The 15974-nt window shown below is 47.1% G+C and overlaps 1 protein-coding gene across 1 annotated transcript; it reads left to right on the plus strand.

Annotated features, from left to right (window-relative positions):
• Positions 1 to 493: 493 nt before the first annotated feature.
• Gpihbp1 (glycosylphosphatidylinositol anchored high density lipoprotein binding protein 1) lies at positions 494 to 1975 on the plus strand. The gene is made up of 4 exons (XM_051189060.1): positions 494 to 580; positions 873 to 995; positions 1332 to 1448; positions 1548 to 1975. The coding sequence occupies exons 1-4, from the start codon at positions 505 to 507 to the stop codon at positions 1940 to 1942; spliced, it is 711 nt and encodes a 236-aa protein (XP_051045017.1). The 5' UTR covers positions 494 to 504; the 3' UTR covers positions 1943 to 1975.
• Positions 1976 to 15974: the final 13999 nt, after the last annotated feature.

The following is a 15974-nucleotide window of genomic DNA, read 5'->3' on the forward strand; positions in this document are numbered from 1 at the left end:
TCAAGGACAGTAGGTGAGAGGAAGAGCGGTTCTCAGAGCTGAAGTCAGACAGACCATATTCTCATCTGAATACTATGCACTTAGTTGGAAGGTGCCTGGCCTGTGGCCCTTGTAGCTGAGAAGCCAGGGTCCCCAGAGGTTTGTGATAGGCACCTATCTCATCAAGCTCACATCAGGCATAACAATCCTAAAGCCTGGAGGTCCAGGAGCCAGGACAGGTGGTTCCTGAGGCCAGCACTTATTATCTTCTGTAGCCCTCACCAGGCAATGGGAACAGCTCAGGTGGACAGGACACCCAAGGCCAATATAACAACTTCCCTTTCCTCTCTATCCCCAGAGATCCTTGAGGAAAGCGATGTTCCTGGCCTGGTGCCGCCTGCAGCTGAAAACCAATGTAAGGCCCATTGTTTCAGGTTAGAGCTGGTGGGGGCCACAGGAAGCCCCCAAGTAATGCCCTATGTCCCACTTACTGCAGATCCAGAATCTTGAGTGAGGACTGTGTCGATGGACAGAACAGCCTGCGCCAGAATGAAGGCACTCAGGGTTGTCCTCCTGGTCTTGCTGCTAAGTGGACATTCAGGTGAGGGTCATCTCAAGAAGGGAGTGGTCCAGTCCTAACCCATGAGTACCTCCAGGATCCCCTTATCCTAGGGACAAAGAATAAGCTTGGGGAGGAAGATGGAAGGCCCAGGGCTCTTTCCTTCTGGCAGCTGCAGGCCTGACTGCTTCAGCATTGCCGGAGTGGGGGTGGGGAGAATTCTATTCTGTCTCCTTGTAGCAAATGGAAAGGATCCAGGAAAGAGGGCATGTTACCCCGAATGTGTCTTCTGCATCTGGATATCCAAGGCTCACAGATGTCACTGTACCACCAGGGAGCAGGAGGACACAAGAAGAAGATGGTGATGTGGACTTGGGGCCAGAGAGCTATGGCTACGATGATGACTATGAAGAGGAAGAAGAGGAGACCAACATGGTCCCTGGCAGCAGGGACAGAGGTACCCCACCCGAGCTGAGGGCCAGCTTCCTGCTCTGCACAGAACATTCCTCCATCACTTACCTGAGGGTAAAGCAGAGCATGCTGCTGGCATCCAAGCCAGGACACCGGCTCTCCCTTCAGGCTTCAATTTTCTACACCCTGAGCTGACACTCATGTCTGCCCCTCTCTGCCTACCTGCTTCCTTAGCCCGGGGCTTCAGCTTATCCGCCCCCCATTTTCTATCGTTCTTAATAGCTCAAGGCACAAGCTCTTTCTAGAGTGCTAGTGGGTGATGGGTGGTGGGGGCAGATACTTGGAGGCCCACTCTCAACCTGAGCTGGCCTGCTACCCATAGAATCCTTACAGTGCTACATCTGCCAGTCGCTACACAGTGGGGAGAGCTGCAACCAGACACAGAGCTGCTACCACAGCAAGACCTTCTGCACCACACTCATCTCCCATGGCAACACTGGTGAGCGTTTGGAGCGGCACACCCAGGGAGGGGGTCAGAGAAGGAGCATGCACTGACACCCATGCCCTGCCCTCACCACCTGTTCTCCACACCTCCTAGATAAAGGTCTCCTGACCACCTACTCCATGTGGTGTACCGATACCTGCCAACCCTTCACCAAGACAGTATCTGGCACCCAGGTGACCAAGAGCTGTTGCCAGTCCACATTGTGCAATATTCCACCCTGGCAGAGCCCTCAAGTCCAGGACTCTCCGGGTGGCCAAGCAAGCATCCCTATGGATGGTGGAGCCAGACATCCAGAAGGTGGCAGGGTTGGCCACCCCCAGGTTGTCAAGATTACCTCTCCTCAGAGTGATGGGGCTAGCTTGCCCAAAGGTGGAAGGGCTAACCGGCCCCAGGGCAGTGGGGCAGGATGCCCACCAGGCTGGCCCAAATTTGGTAACACAGCCCTCCTTCTAGGCCTCCTCACTAGCGTATGGGCATCGGGGGTCTGAAGACCTACCCTCCTCCTAGCAGGATACCCTGGCCTCCCCTCCCTGACAGCCACCTTCAGAGAATAAACTTGAATTTCTTTTGTAATCCAGCTAGTTGTAGTGCCTCTGGCCATTCTCTGTCCTCAGTTTCACCCTCAGGCCTCCTCACCTTCTTCTCTCCTCAGCCATGCCTCAGGTCCAGACGTCTCCTGCCTGTGCTCTAGGGATGGTCAGCCTACAGGGGCCCCACCTGCCCAGCTGCGTGCAGTGATATTAACAAGCCTGTAAGCCGAATTCTCTTTCTGAATTTGCCAGCATGAAATTCTTCCCCAAAACCACCTTCTAGATAAACTCAGCCCTTTCACATGTGTGAGGTGTAGGGTGAGCCTCCAGCCACCTAGAGAGATGGGAGGGAGACCAGCAAAGTTGCAGGGTTGGGGTAGAGGAGGCAGAAGAAGCAGGAAGGCCCAGCTGCTAAGTAGGGAATTTTCTAGCTGCAACCTGGCCAAGAAATCCATCCTTTTAAGGATTCCAGGCCCTCTCTCACGGCCCAGGCCTCCAGGAGCCCAAGATGAGGTCTGGGGATGAAAAGGCCCATGGGCTCTGGTGGTAGAGAAATGGATAACACCCATCCCTGACTGGTGGGTGGGTACCTTTTCTTCCTGAGGGAGGCACCTAGCTGTTGGGTAGGTGAGTTGGGTAGGGAACCTGGCTGCTTGGCAGATGGGAGATCCTTGACTGGGTGTAGCCCTTATCCACTGAGCTCTTGGCTCCCTTGATAGCTCAAAGCTATTCTCCCACCAGCAGTTGTTGCCAGAACAGATGTCTGAGATGAGAAAAGGCTAAACCTGGGCCTCAGTCTCCCCACTTATGAATGAGGCTTAAGGGACTCCTAAGTGCCTGTAGCTCAGAACCAGAAGTCTAGAATCCTTTCCTAAAAGTCAAGTTTGTTCATTGGCATGCAATAAGAAACCTCTACTGGCTGGGAAGTGGTGGTGCATGCCTTTGATCCCTGCAATTGGGAGGCAGAAGCAGAGGCAGGCTGAGTTCCAAGCCAGCTTGGTCTACAAAGCAAGTTCCAGGGCAGGCTCCAAAGCTACACAAGAGAAAGCCTGTCAAAAGAAAAAAAAAAGAATGAAAGAGACAGGAGAGAGGAAGGAGAGAGGGGGGATGGAAGAAAGAGAAAAAGAAAGGAAGGAAGGAAGGAAGAAAATGTTGCTGAAAGTTTTCCTTCCAGTATGGTCCTGCTGCCACTTTACAGCCCTAAAGAAACACATAGACACTATATTAGTTATAAGACTGTTGGCCAATGTCTAGGGCTTCTTATTGGTTAACTCTGTCTTCATTATTAACCCGTTTCTATTAATCTATGTATTTCCACATGGTCTATACTTACTAGAGAATGCCTGGGTATGTTACTCCTTTTGGCAGCTACATGGCGTCTCTTTCCAGTCTCCCTCTGCTTACCTTTCCCAGAATTCTCCTCATCTCCTAGTTCCGCCTATCTTCCTGCCTCTACTGGCTATTAGCCAAACTGTTTTATTTATCAACCAATAAGAGAAACATATATACAGAAGGACATCCCCCATCAAGGAAGGAATGAAGGAAGGAAGGAAGGAAGGAAGGAAGGAAGGAAGGAAGGAAGGAAGGAAGGAAGGAAAAAAGAGAGAAACGTTTATTATCCACCATTTCTCCTTTTCCTCATTGATATGGAGTCAGTGCCTAGCTGGGCCAGCCAAGGACAGGGATCTTGGGTGGAGGCAGCACCTCTTTCTCTTTCTCCTTCCTCCTTCCTGCTGAATGGAACTCAGCAGCCATTTCTACCACAAGCCATTTCTACCATGACAATGGCAAGGCAACATGGAAGAAGGTTATGGATCAATAAACAGAAGGCATTATACTGACTTTGTACCTCAAGATGCCCTTTTCTAGGAGGGCAGTAAACTCCTTGTTGAAGCCAACTGTCTTGATTTTTGTTTGCTCCCATTTTCACACACAATCCTACACATAGACTTGCCTTGTAGGTGGGCCTCATTATACACACAGACACAGCCTTCCTTGACCAGTACACAGCTGAGGAGTCAGGCTGCCTGAATTTAAACCTTCAATCCACCCTACCAGCTCTGTGACCTCTGGGACCCACATGCACCTCATCTCCATGAAGTGGGACTGCAGTGTACTCACTGAGTGCTCTAAGCCTGACTGTCCATAGCACACTTAGTACTCATGCTCTATTGGCTCATCAGATACACCAGGATATGTATTTATTGCAAATGCTCTAACTGTGCCAGCTCCCATCCCTTGAGGCCAAAAAAAAAAAAAAAAAAAAAAACCCTCATTAACCACTCCCAGTTTGGGAACACCAAAACATCAGCCTCACTATCTTCTTCCAGGGTCTCCACTCCTGGGGAAGCAGGAAACACATCTGGGTTCAAGTAGGGAACTATGCAGGTGGCACTGAGCACATATAATAGCTTTAGAAAGGAACAACTTGGAAATAGAGAAGTTTATCTCCCAGCACCCATCCCTACCCACCTGCCACCCACCACACACACACACACACACACACACACACACACACACACACACACACACCATGAGCCACTGGAGCTCTAAGGAAGAGGGGTGTGCTGGTGAAGATAGGTGTGGTCAGGAGCTCCTGACAAAGGAGACAAGCTTAGACAAGGCAATCTGGCTCAAGGTTACATGGTAGTGGCTGCAGAACCAAGACCCATTCCTAGGGATTTTTGCCATCTGAGGGATAACACAAGCTGTCAAGTGAGGTGAAGCCAACAAGAGACTGCTGCCCCAGAGGCTAGGGAAGCCAAATTGTGTGGAAACCTGCTGATTTTCTACAGTTCCCAGCAGGTCAGAGGTACCAGGCACAGTCAAGACATTCTAGACCCTGTCTCAGAGCCCAGTGCAGGACATCATACCAAGAAAGAACAACAGGATGTGAAGGAAGGGCCATGCCTAATCCTGCAGCCAGATGGGAAGGGGCATTGTTGGGTCCTGACAAGGTTCCCATCTGGGTCAGTTTCCCAAGGCTGCTGCAGGTTATAGACTCAGTAACTTTACAAATCCAAGCTTATGTTGCAGAACTGGAGGAGGGTATGGCCTAGACTAGCTTCAACCTGCAGTACTCCTGCATGCTAGTGTCCAAAGCAAAGCTTGGATCTTAAACGTCCTGCAGAGACTGGTGTTGAAGGCTTGGGCATGGACATGCGGCACTGTGGGAAAGGGTGGAACTTTTTAGGATAATGTGTGTGTGTGTGTATGTGTGTCTGTCTGTCTGTCTATCTATCTTAGTTACTTTTCAATTGCTGTGAAGAAACACTACAACCAAGGCAACTTACAAAAGAATTTATTCAGGCTTACTATTCTAGAGGGTGAATTCATGGCAGGGAGCATGGCAATGGGCAGGCAAACAAGGTACTGAAGAAGTAGCTCAGGTTTACATCTGATCCACAAGCATGACACACAGAGAGGTGACTGGGGATGGTGTGGGCTTTTAAAACGTCAAAGCCAGCCTCTAGTGACGCATCTCCTCCTACAAGGCCACACCTCCTAATCCATCCAAACAGTTCTACCAACTGGGGACCAAACATCAGAACACATGAGATTGTGGGGACCATTCTGCTTTTTAATAGTCTTCCCACTGCAACTCCCTGGTCTATCAGCTATGACACCCACACACAGGATAACAATAGGGACAATGGGCATCTAATACCCATACACAGCCTCAGCCTGTGCCCTCAGCCTGTGCCCGCAGCCACAGGCACAGGAAGTAAAGATCCCAAGGATGGAAGGGGGACCTGAGTGCAGACAGACTGGAGAAGGTTCAAAAGACACCAACAATAAGCAGGACTCAGCCCAACACCTGCTTCAGGATGGCTCCTCACACTTAGGGATGGCTCCATAACCACTCCGAGGGGTAGGGCCAGGGTTGCTCTGGGAAATAAGCAGCCATCCTGGAGTTTAAAGGTTTTTTTCCTTGGTATACCCAAATTTTTTTTAAATTATTTTTATTGATTATTTGGGAATCTCATGTGATGCACCCCATTCATGCTCACCTCTCAGCCTTTCCATGTCCACCCTCCTTCCCTTTTGAGCTCTTCCCTGCCACCAAAAGAAAAAACAAATCCATTTTGTGTTATCCATGTTATTCACTGGAGCAGTCAAATTCCTAGTGGCCATCCCAAGGGAGGTGAGTCTTTCTCAGCCTGTATCCAAGCCAGAAGCCCTCTGCTGAGCAAAGCCATGCAGAGGTCAGAATGGGGTGGGACTAGCTCTCTCCCATGCTACTACCAGAACTGCAGTTCTGTGTTGGTAAGAGGTGGGGTCAGCTCTGCCATACCCACAAACATTAACATGGCTTCATGCATCAACCTCAACCACTGAACAGTCACATAGGCTTCAGTGGTAACAGTGGCCACAGACATCAACATGGCCCTTGGCTGTATCAGGATCATTGACCCATTCATGTCTCTCAGCAACTGCAGAGACCACCATCCTCAACAAGGTTTCAGGTGGTTACACATGCGGCTCATATCAAGATGCCTCCCTTCCCCACAAGGCAGCAAAGCCTGAGGATATCACAGAGGCATCAAGCAGAGACAGACTATGTATGTCTACATGGATCTCAGGCTTCAACACAGTTTGGGACAGTAGCATGGACCATTGGCATCAACATGGACAGTGGTCCTTCCAGGGGGTCCAATCCAGAAAGTGAAACTTTCCTCATATCAGGCCTCCATCATTGCCCACAGCCAGGATGATCCTGCTGCTACTGGGGGCTTAGTCTGTGTCTGCATAAGCTCTAGGCTATTGTATACCATCCCAACAACTCTGCTGGGTAATGACAACATGTTGATCTCAGCCATCTTTCTCATTTGTCATGGCTATCTCTTTCTTCTCCAGTTCTGTCTCTGTTTTTCTGTCTTTCTCAAAGCTCCATCACATATTTATTTTTTTGTAGTGGTTCACCTGGCCAGCACTTGCTTAGGTGGCTTCCATAGATCAGGCCGGCCTCAAACTCATAGAGATATGCCTCCTTCTGAGTGCTGGGACTAAATTACAGGTGTGCACCACCATGCCTGGCTCTGCCCAGATTTTTGTCTCTTAATCCTGTGGGAAATGTAAAGAAAATGTGACATCATTTCTAGAAAAGGGTTAAATAAGACAAAATTCCATTTTTAAAAATTATGAAGAAGCCACTTGGCAGAAATTCAAATTTCCCCAGGGCCATCATTTCTTGAATCAAATATGTGACCAGGGTTGTGTCCTCTTTTCAAAATTTGCACTTTGCTTATCAGCTGTGTTGTTCTAAGTCAGCCAATAGCATAAGCGTTCAGGGCCAACCTCTGACCACTCAAGAGTGAAGCACCCGACCACTTTGCATTAGGAAAAAAATTCCAGAGGGACCTCTGCTGGGTGGGTGCCCTTGCTTGCTTGATTTGACATGGACACATACCCTTCTGCAGAAGTAAAACATTCTTAATTTTATTATTATATATGTATGGGTATCTTGTATGAATCACATGAGTGCCTGGTGGCCAAGGAGTAACAGGAGGATGAGAGCCATGGTGTGGTATTGGGAATTAAACTTAGGTCCTCTGGAAAAGCAACTCTTAATGGCTGAGCCATCTTTCCAGGCCCCAGAAGTAAACATTTTTGCCTCATGTGGTCATTTTCTTGGGACCCCAGACTCATTTCTATCAAGTTCTAGATTTCTCAGTAATGTCTTTGCTTGTGTGAGCAATGAGCAGGCAGTCTGTTGGTTGTCAAACTGCCCTCGCCTCTCTGCTCCTGCATGACCCTAAACCCAAACAGCCAGGTCTCAGATGCATCCAAGCCCTGAAATGAGCCAGTTAGCTCTCTCAGCAAACCTGGAGTCCTCGTACCTTCAAGGCAATATATTTGCCCAGATTCAGATCTTGGGCACCAAGTTGGGAACTCGTTCAGTGGATGCCCCTCCTGCAATCCTCCCTCTGGCTGACAGCCATAGCTTCAGGGAGGTGAGAACTGATGACAGCTGACTCCTAATCTGGTCAGAAGCAGAGCATCTGCCAGATGCCATCACACTCTGAGTCTGCTGTGGGTCTTCCTAGGTGTTGGGCTCTTGGGAGACTTGGAGACACAGCAAAGATGCTGTGCTCTACTGAGCTGAGGCCTCAGCTTACTTAGTGTGAGCCCAGAACAGAAAATGTCAACAGCTGCAATTTTTAAAAAATGATGGTTTCACCAATTACTTGCAGTGGCTTTTGTCTATACTCCCAATTTGGGAGGTTGAGATGGACAACATAATGAGACTTCATCTCAAACAAACAAACAATAAATAAACAAAATGGAAGCTTTGTTGTGCTTCCAAACAAGCATTCTGGGTGTCTGCTAGCTGGCAGTGTGGTCTCCATCTCTTCTCATTCAGTTGTATTGGATCAGGCCAACTCTAATGACCAGGTCTTACTTTAATTGCCTCTGTAAAGACCCTTTCTCCAAACACAGCCATACTATGGGATGGGGTGGGGACAGGTGGGAGTGCAGTGCGACTTTCAAGGATGTCATTCAGAGTGTAACAACTCAAAGTATTTGGCCAGAGGCCTGGTCTTTCAGAAACAGAAGCATTGTCAGGTAGAGGGACTGGTTTCTGGGACCTCATAAGGACTGAGGCCACAAATCACATTCAGCCATTGCACACATACCAGTCACATGCACACATGTCTAGCTGGGTGACCATAAAGATGGTTTGGGGTCTGGGGGTCTTGAACCTCAACAGACTGGTACATATGCACAAGGCCAGGCTGGAAGTAGGTACATCCTTGGCCTAGGGGGTCAGGTGGGCTGCTGGGAACTGCCTTGAGCTGGCTCCATTCTCACATGACACTTCAAATCTCATCCCTGGGTACCTAGGCTGAGAGAACTCACAGAACTTAAGTGTGCTGCAGATGTTGTAACAAGACATTAGTTCCCTAGCCAGTGGTACCCAGAAGAAGCAAGGCCAATGTGGCAGAACAGCCTTTGGATAGTCTTGAGAAGGTACTGGAGCCCAAGACCCTTAGTTCCTTACCTGTGTGGGCCCACAATGACCTGACAGCTAGAGCAAGGTGGAGGATGTCCTTGGCCCAGGCCCAGGCCTAGACTGGCCCAGTATTACAGAACCTCCATGGGGTCCCTGGAAGATTGAGAGGGTCTCCTCTCCTCCATATAGATCCTGAGAACATCTCCCTAGATTGTGTTCTGTGTGTTTGTACCTTGTCTTGTGACTCTCCACATAAAAGAAACAACTGTTCACTTCAAAAAGGGAGGGAGGCAACAGACCAAATAAAGGTCTAAGTTTAGCTCGGCAAAATTTATAAATGAGTCTTTTGGGGGTTACACAAGGGACATGAGAGAGTGACTCACAGGCAGCTGCACCACCAAAAAGTCTAATTTTTTTAACCTCTTCTATACTTCAGCATTTTTAGGATGACACACAGCTTGAGCCAGAGGAATGGTAGTTGAAATCTCTGGATATGTGTCTTGCAACTTTCCCTCATCCTAAGAGGGAATGGTAATATTCCAGTGTTATAGACCTAGCCACCTGCTATACAGTGGAGCTTCCTTCATTGTTCTAATTTGCTGAGATAAAACACCACAACCAAAACCAGCCTGGTGAGGAAGGGGTTTACCTGGCTTACATGACCCCATCACAGTCCATCATAAAGGGAAGTCACAGCATGAACTCAAGACAGGAACCAGGAGCCAGCAGTTTGGGATAGGAGGAATGTTATTTACCGGCTTGCTCCCCACAGCATTCTCAACCTGATTTTTTTTTCTTAACTTTGTTTTTTCATTTATTTTACATACTGACCACAGTTTCCCTTCCCTCCTACCCCACACCACCACTTCTCATCTACCCTCCTCCCTGTCCACTCCTCCTTAGTCTCCATTCAGAAAGGGACAGGCCTCCCATGAGCTTGAACAAAACATGGGACATCAAGTTGAGGCAGGACCGAGCTCCTCCCGTTGTGTCAGGGCTGAGCAAGGCAATCCAGCAGGGGGAACAGGTTCCCAAAAGCTAGCTGAGGTCCAGGGACAGGTCCTGATCTCCAAACTACACAACTGTCACACACAGGCAGAGGGCCTAGATTGGTCCCACAAAGGCTCCCTAACTGTTGGTCCGGAGTTCTTGAGCTCCCATGTGTTCAGGTCAGCTGTCTCTGTGGGTTCCCCTGTCATAACCTTGACCCCCCCTGGTTCATAGAGTCCCTACTCCCCTTCTTCAGCAAGACTCCCACAACTCAGCCCAATGCTTGGCTGTGGATCTCTGCATCTGCTTCAATCAGTTACTGGATAGAGTATCTCTGATGACAGGGTAGTCACCAATCTGATTACATTAGGTGGCCAGTTCAGGCACCTTCTCCACTATTACTAGAAGTCTCAGCTAGGGTCATACTTGTGGATTCCTGGGGGGGGGGGGGTTCCCTAGTACCAGGTTTCTCCCTAACCCCAAAATGGACCCCTATTAAGACATCTCTTTTGTTGTTCTCCCCCTCCAACCTGCCTCCAATCTGCCACCCACACCCAGCCTGCCCAACCCACTCCCTCAAGTTCCCATCTCTCATTCCCCTCCCCAGCCCCCGGTTTACCAAGATCTTCTATTTCCTGTTCCCAAGGAAATCCATGCATTCCTCTTTTGGCCCTCTTTATTATCTAGCCTCTCTATACTTTACTCCTAATATCCACTTATGAGTGAGTAGATACCATGTTTGTCTTTCTGAATCTGGATTACTTCACTTAGAATGATTTTTTTTTCCCTTAGTTCCATCCATTTGCCTACAAATTTCACAAAGTCATTGTTTTTTACATCTGAGTAAATTAGGGTAAATTATATAAATGTACCACATTTTCCTTATCCATTTTTTGGTTGAGGGGCATCTAGGCTGTTTCCAGGTTCTGGCTATTATAAATAATTCTGTGCCCTTGTGTTATAATTGAGCATCCTTTGGGTATATGCCCAAGATTGGTATAGCTGGATCTTGAGGGTAGATTGATTCCCAATTTTCTAGGAAACTAACACATTGATTTCCAAAGTGCTTAGCCTGCTTTTTTATACAACTCAGGACCACTTGCCTAGGGATGGCATTGCCCACCATAACATAGGCCCTCCCACATCAATCATTAATCAAGAAAATGTCCCATAGACTCCCCTAGAGATAATCTAATTGAGACAACTTCTCAATCGAGTTTCTGTATTGTTGAATGACTCTAGTTTGTGTGAAATTGATACAAGCCACCCAGCATATGTGACTTTGGCCCAAGGTATCTTGTAGGTCACAACAGCTGTTCTACCTCATGATAGTAAAAGTTACAAGTTCAAAGAAATAGCTGTGCTCTATCCTTCCTCCAACTCTTACAGCGTTTCTCTATCCTCTTCTGCCACGATCTCTGAGAGGAATTATATATTCTGTTCTAGTCAGATTGGGCACTGTATGCCACAGCTCTACTGTGGAATAATCCAAGCCAGTGAACAAAGTCTCGCAGACAAGCTAGGCACAGTGATACCATAGTTCCTTTTCTTTTGCTGTAATGAAATATTCTGACAAAAGCAACTTGAGGGAGAAAAGGTTCCTGCCAGCTCAATGTCCAAGGAAGCCCTGCCCAAGGAAGAGTGTCATCCAGTCAAGATGTAATCAGCCAGTATAATCAAAATCATCTCCCTATGGACATAGCCAAAGATTGTCACCCAGGTGGTTCTAGTCTGTCATATTGAAAATTGATACTAGCCATCACAGTGGCACAGGCTCCCAACTAAATCTGAAGGCAGAAGTGGGAATGTAAGTTCAAGGCCAGCCTTGGTCAATTAGTGAGACCAGTCTCAAAATTAAAAATCACAAAGAGGACTAAGGAAGTGGCTCAAATGATAAAATGCTTTCCATGCATCCTGGAAGCCCAAGCACCACACAGAAAGCAGGGCCCGGCAGCATACGCCTATAATCATGCCCACACAGGAGGTTCTCTGAGGCTTATTAGGCACCTAGTCTTGCTGAATTGGTAACCTCATGCTCAATAGGAGACTATAGCTCAAGAAGTGTAGAGTTCAAGAAAATGCCAAGAGCATTCATTAATATTCCAGCATGCATGCAGGGTCGTTCACCTGTACAAAATGACCATAACCCTGAGAGGAGTGTAGGCTCCTTTTAAACACAGTTAGGGGAATTTCAGGAATAGTTAAGTCATCTCAAACATGATTGGTTAAACAAGCAGCAGTTACATTAGTATATTTTTAATTGGCTGAGGTTTATCTTTGGACATACTTGGGTAAGTTTTAAGTGGGTTGCAGAGACTGTCCTTGAGACATTGTGGGACTGAGTCAGGCCTTGTTCCTGTTTTCTCCCCTGTCTCTGAACACAATTTGTTACTAAATGGCCTTTTGTTGGTGAAAACATCTGTTTTCCTCTTCTTAGAGAACTGAAACTTAAATTTAGTTATGAAAGTGGGAAAGTTTAAACTCTTCAAAAATAAGGTAAAGCTGGGCATGATAGCACACAACTTTAAACCCAGCACTCAGAAGGCAGAGGGAGGCAGATTTCTGAGTTCCAAGCCAGCCTGGTCTACAGAATAGTGCCAAACAGCCAGAGCTACATAGAGAAACCTTGTCTCAGATAAAATAAAAATTAAACAGTAGTGAGGAGGGGGCTTATGAGATAGGTCAGCAGTTAAGAGCACTTACTACTCTTGCAGAGGACCTTTGTTTGGTTTCCAAGACCCACATGGCAGATCACAACCCTCTGTAACTCCAGTTCCAGGAGAGCCAACAGTCTCTTCCTACCTCTGAGGGCACCATGCACACTTGTGGTACACAGACATATGATGGGAGATGTCATTCTGTAAAAATGTTTCTTGTATTGGTTAATGAATAAAGCACTGTTAGCCAATAGGAAAGCAAGATAGGTGGGACTAGGAGACTAGAAGGGGAGAGGAAGGAGTAGGGAGGAGTTTCAAGATGTAGGACCAACAGGGTATAACTCCAGGCTCTCTCCTCTGGTAAGATAAGACCACGTGGAAATACTTAGATTGATAGACCCAGCCAAAAAAGAAATACTAGTAACTGGCCAACAGCTTTATATCTAATACAGTATCTCTGTGTGTTATTTGGGGCTGGTGTGGTGGTGGGACCAGGCTGGCAGAAAAACATACTCTTAACAGACATATGTACAGGCAAAACACCTCACACATAAAATAAAAATAAAAAAAAATCTTTCTAAGAATAAATAAGGCGGAAAGTAGTAAAAGAAGGCAAGCACCTGACATTAACCTCTGAACTTCACACATACACAGTAGAAAAAGCTGGGGATACATCTCAGTGGCACAGTTCTTACCTAGCATGTATAAGATTCTAGGTTTAATCCCCAGTTGTTGTTTTTAAGTCACAGACATCCAAATGGCCTGTGTCCTTTTTACCATGTTTCAGTGGACAACAGTTATTGGGGTCTCCTCTGAACTAAGCCCACCAGTGACTTGTTCTTTTTCTCAGTGCCCATGTTACTTACTGGAAGACGCCACTGTACTTCAAGTGACTCCAAGAAGTCAGTCCAATTTGTGGAGACAGAAAATACAGTCCAGGGTATGTATGCCTGACTTTAGAGGGCCAGTTGTCCACAAATCCAGCAGTCTCACCACTTAGGAACCTCTGTTGTAACCTCACAGCTATAAGAAGCATTTCTACTGGACAGTCTAATAGCAGCAGTCATCTATAGGTGTAAGCACAAATGTTTAGAAGGTAATTTGATGGAAACCAGCAATAGCAAGAGCCTTCATGCTGGGGCCTATGGCATATCTAGCCACAGGCTTTTGTCCTGATAGTACCAAGCATACTGAGTAGTGGGCCTTGAATTCAATCAGAAACCAGTTGTTTGTACCTCTAACAGTCTTGCTACTTTGTATGAGTGAGCACATTGGCCTGAAATGCTGATGTTGCAGCAGGCTGGGTCTACAAACCATGCAGGATTGTTGGAGACAGTTCTCTAGCAGACTACATAGCACTTTATGACACTATGAAAGCAAGCCAATCAGGAGACAGCTTCCTACTCAATCACAGGTTAACTTCCCTAGGCCCTGCAACCAAAGCAAAGTGGTGCCTCTCCCAGGCCAACAACTCACAGGGAAGTGATCAACCGTGCCACTGGGATTTGCATTCAATAACCTTCTTGATTGTGGGGATACTTCTCCCCAGACCTCTAGGATATGGTCTGCATTTAAGTATTTTTTTAGATTTTTTTTTATGTGCATTGGTGTTTTGCCTGCATGTATGTCTATGTGAGGGTGCCAGATCCCCTGGAACTGGAGTTATGGAAAGTTGCAAGCTGCCATGTGGGTGCTGGGAATTAAACCTGGGTCCTCTGGAAGAACAGCCAGTGCTCTTAACCACCAAGCCATCTCTCCAGCCCTGCATTTAAGTCTTTAACTGTAGTGATAGTAACCCATTATTTCAAATGCCCAGTCTTGGTAATGTTAAAGGGCAGGTAGATGTAACACTAGACATTCTCAGCCTAGTGATACACATTGGCATTCTTGACTGCTGGTTTTCCAAGGTGTCTGTGTGTAATACTGAGTTGGGTGAGACCAACACTATGTGTTTACATGGTGATGCTTGTAAGAGGGCCATGGCAGTGTACAGATGAGAGGATATTTGCTTGCCCCTCCAACAGATATAAACCCTATGATGTCTCCTTGCCAGTCCCATAGGGAACAGGTAGATTGTAAATTGGTCCCATCATAGCATATATTTGCCAAGGGTCTAACTGGAAGAAGACCTCGAGTGTTGACACAGCATGCAGAACATTTTAGGAACTGTTGTTTCTCCAGCCTTTGCTGGTTCTCTGGTCAACAGACTTTAAACGAACCCAGTGAGGAATTTCTTGTGGTACCGGAGGTTGACACCCAGAGTTTTGTATTTTGTTAAAGACATTTGATCCCTAGTTTCTTAGTATGGGGACAACCCCATAAACCTGTGGTTTGACAATCCTGTTGAGAAACCAACAGCAAAGAACACCCAACTGCCCCAAGTACTCTGGCTCAGCTTGGTCCTCAATGTGAGACAGTCTACCTCATCTGTCTATCTATTTGCCTGTACTGCCTCCATAGTCTTAGGTCTTACCACTTCCTCAGCTCCACTACACCCTGCAGCTCAGCTGAACCCTCACTCTGGGACCTGGCTCTATCAAGGCCTCTTGCAGCAGCTCCCCAACAGGACTTGATTCTCACACACTAGGGATTCTGCATCTCTGTCGGCTTCTTGCCTTTACCTCCACTAAGGCCTCTTTGAATTCTGAAGTAGCCTCTTTAATCCTGTTACAGGCAATCTGAAACCTACCCTATAGATAGATGATAAACTGATAGATGATTACAGTTCCAGATATAACAACTGTGTGCCATTTGAGGGATGATTATAGTAGTTAAACTGGGAATAAAAGAAGCTATGCTTGTTGCAGTCACTATCAAGGCAAATCAGGACCCCTTGACAAATAACAGTCAAAGAAACCACTGTGGCTTGTGAACTTGTTATTCAATAAATTCTAACACTGTGAAAAGATATATAAGTATGTTCACCTGTGTTTCTGACATTGTGTACTCATGACAAATACCCACTCTTGGGTCACTTGCTCCTCTTGCTGAAAGGGACAGAACCAGGAACTTGATTCCTCTAGGCTCCCTGGAGCTGCCTTGTCTCCCACGACAGAAGGTACTCATGTAAAGCCTTTGGGTGGGGTGGGAGGGATTAGATGAGGGTGGGTGTTGCTGTCCTTAAGACAGGAAATTCTGAGGAAGGAAATTCACCACCACTGCCCTTCCAAGGACCCTGTGGTTTGTGGAACCAATGGCAGAGGGACAAGCCAGTGCAGGGACAATCCATTGCCACTAGAGAGGTCTAAAGCTACCCAAATTCTCTGTATCCTAGGTTTCCATGTGAATGGCCACTATCAGGACTTCTCCAGAACACAGCTACATCTCAGTTCTATATCAATGAAGATGGAACCTCCTCAGGCTGACCTGACCCTTGGCACTAAATACT

This window comes from Phodopus roborovskii, unplaced genomic scaffold (genome assembly GCF_943737965.1).
Source record: "Phodopus roborovskii unplaced genomic scaffold, PHOROB, whole genome shotgun sequence".
NCBI lineage: Eukaryota > Metazoa > Chordata > Mammalia > Rodentia > Cricetidae > Phodopus > Phodopus roborovskii.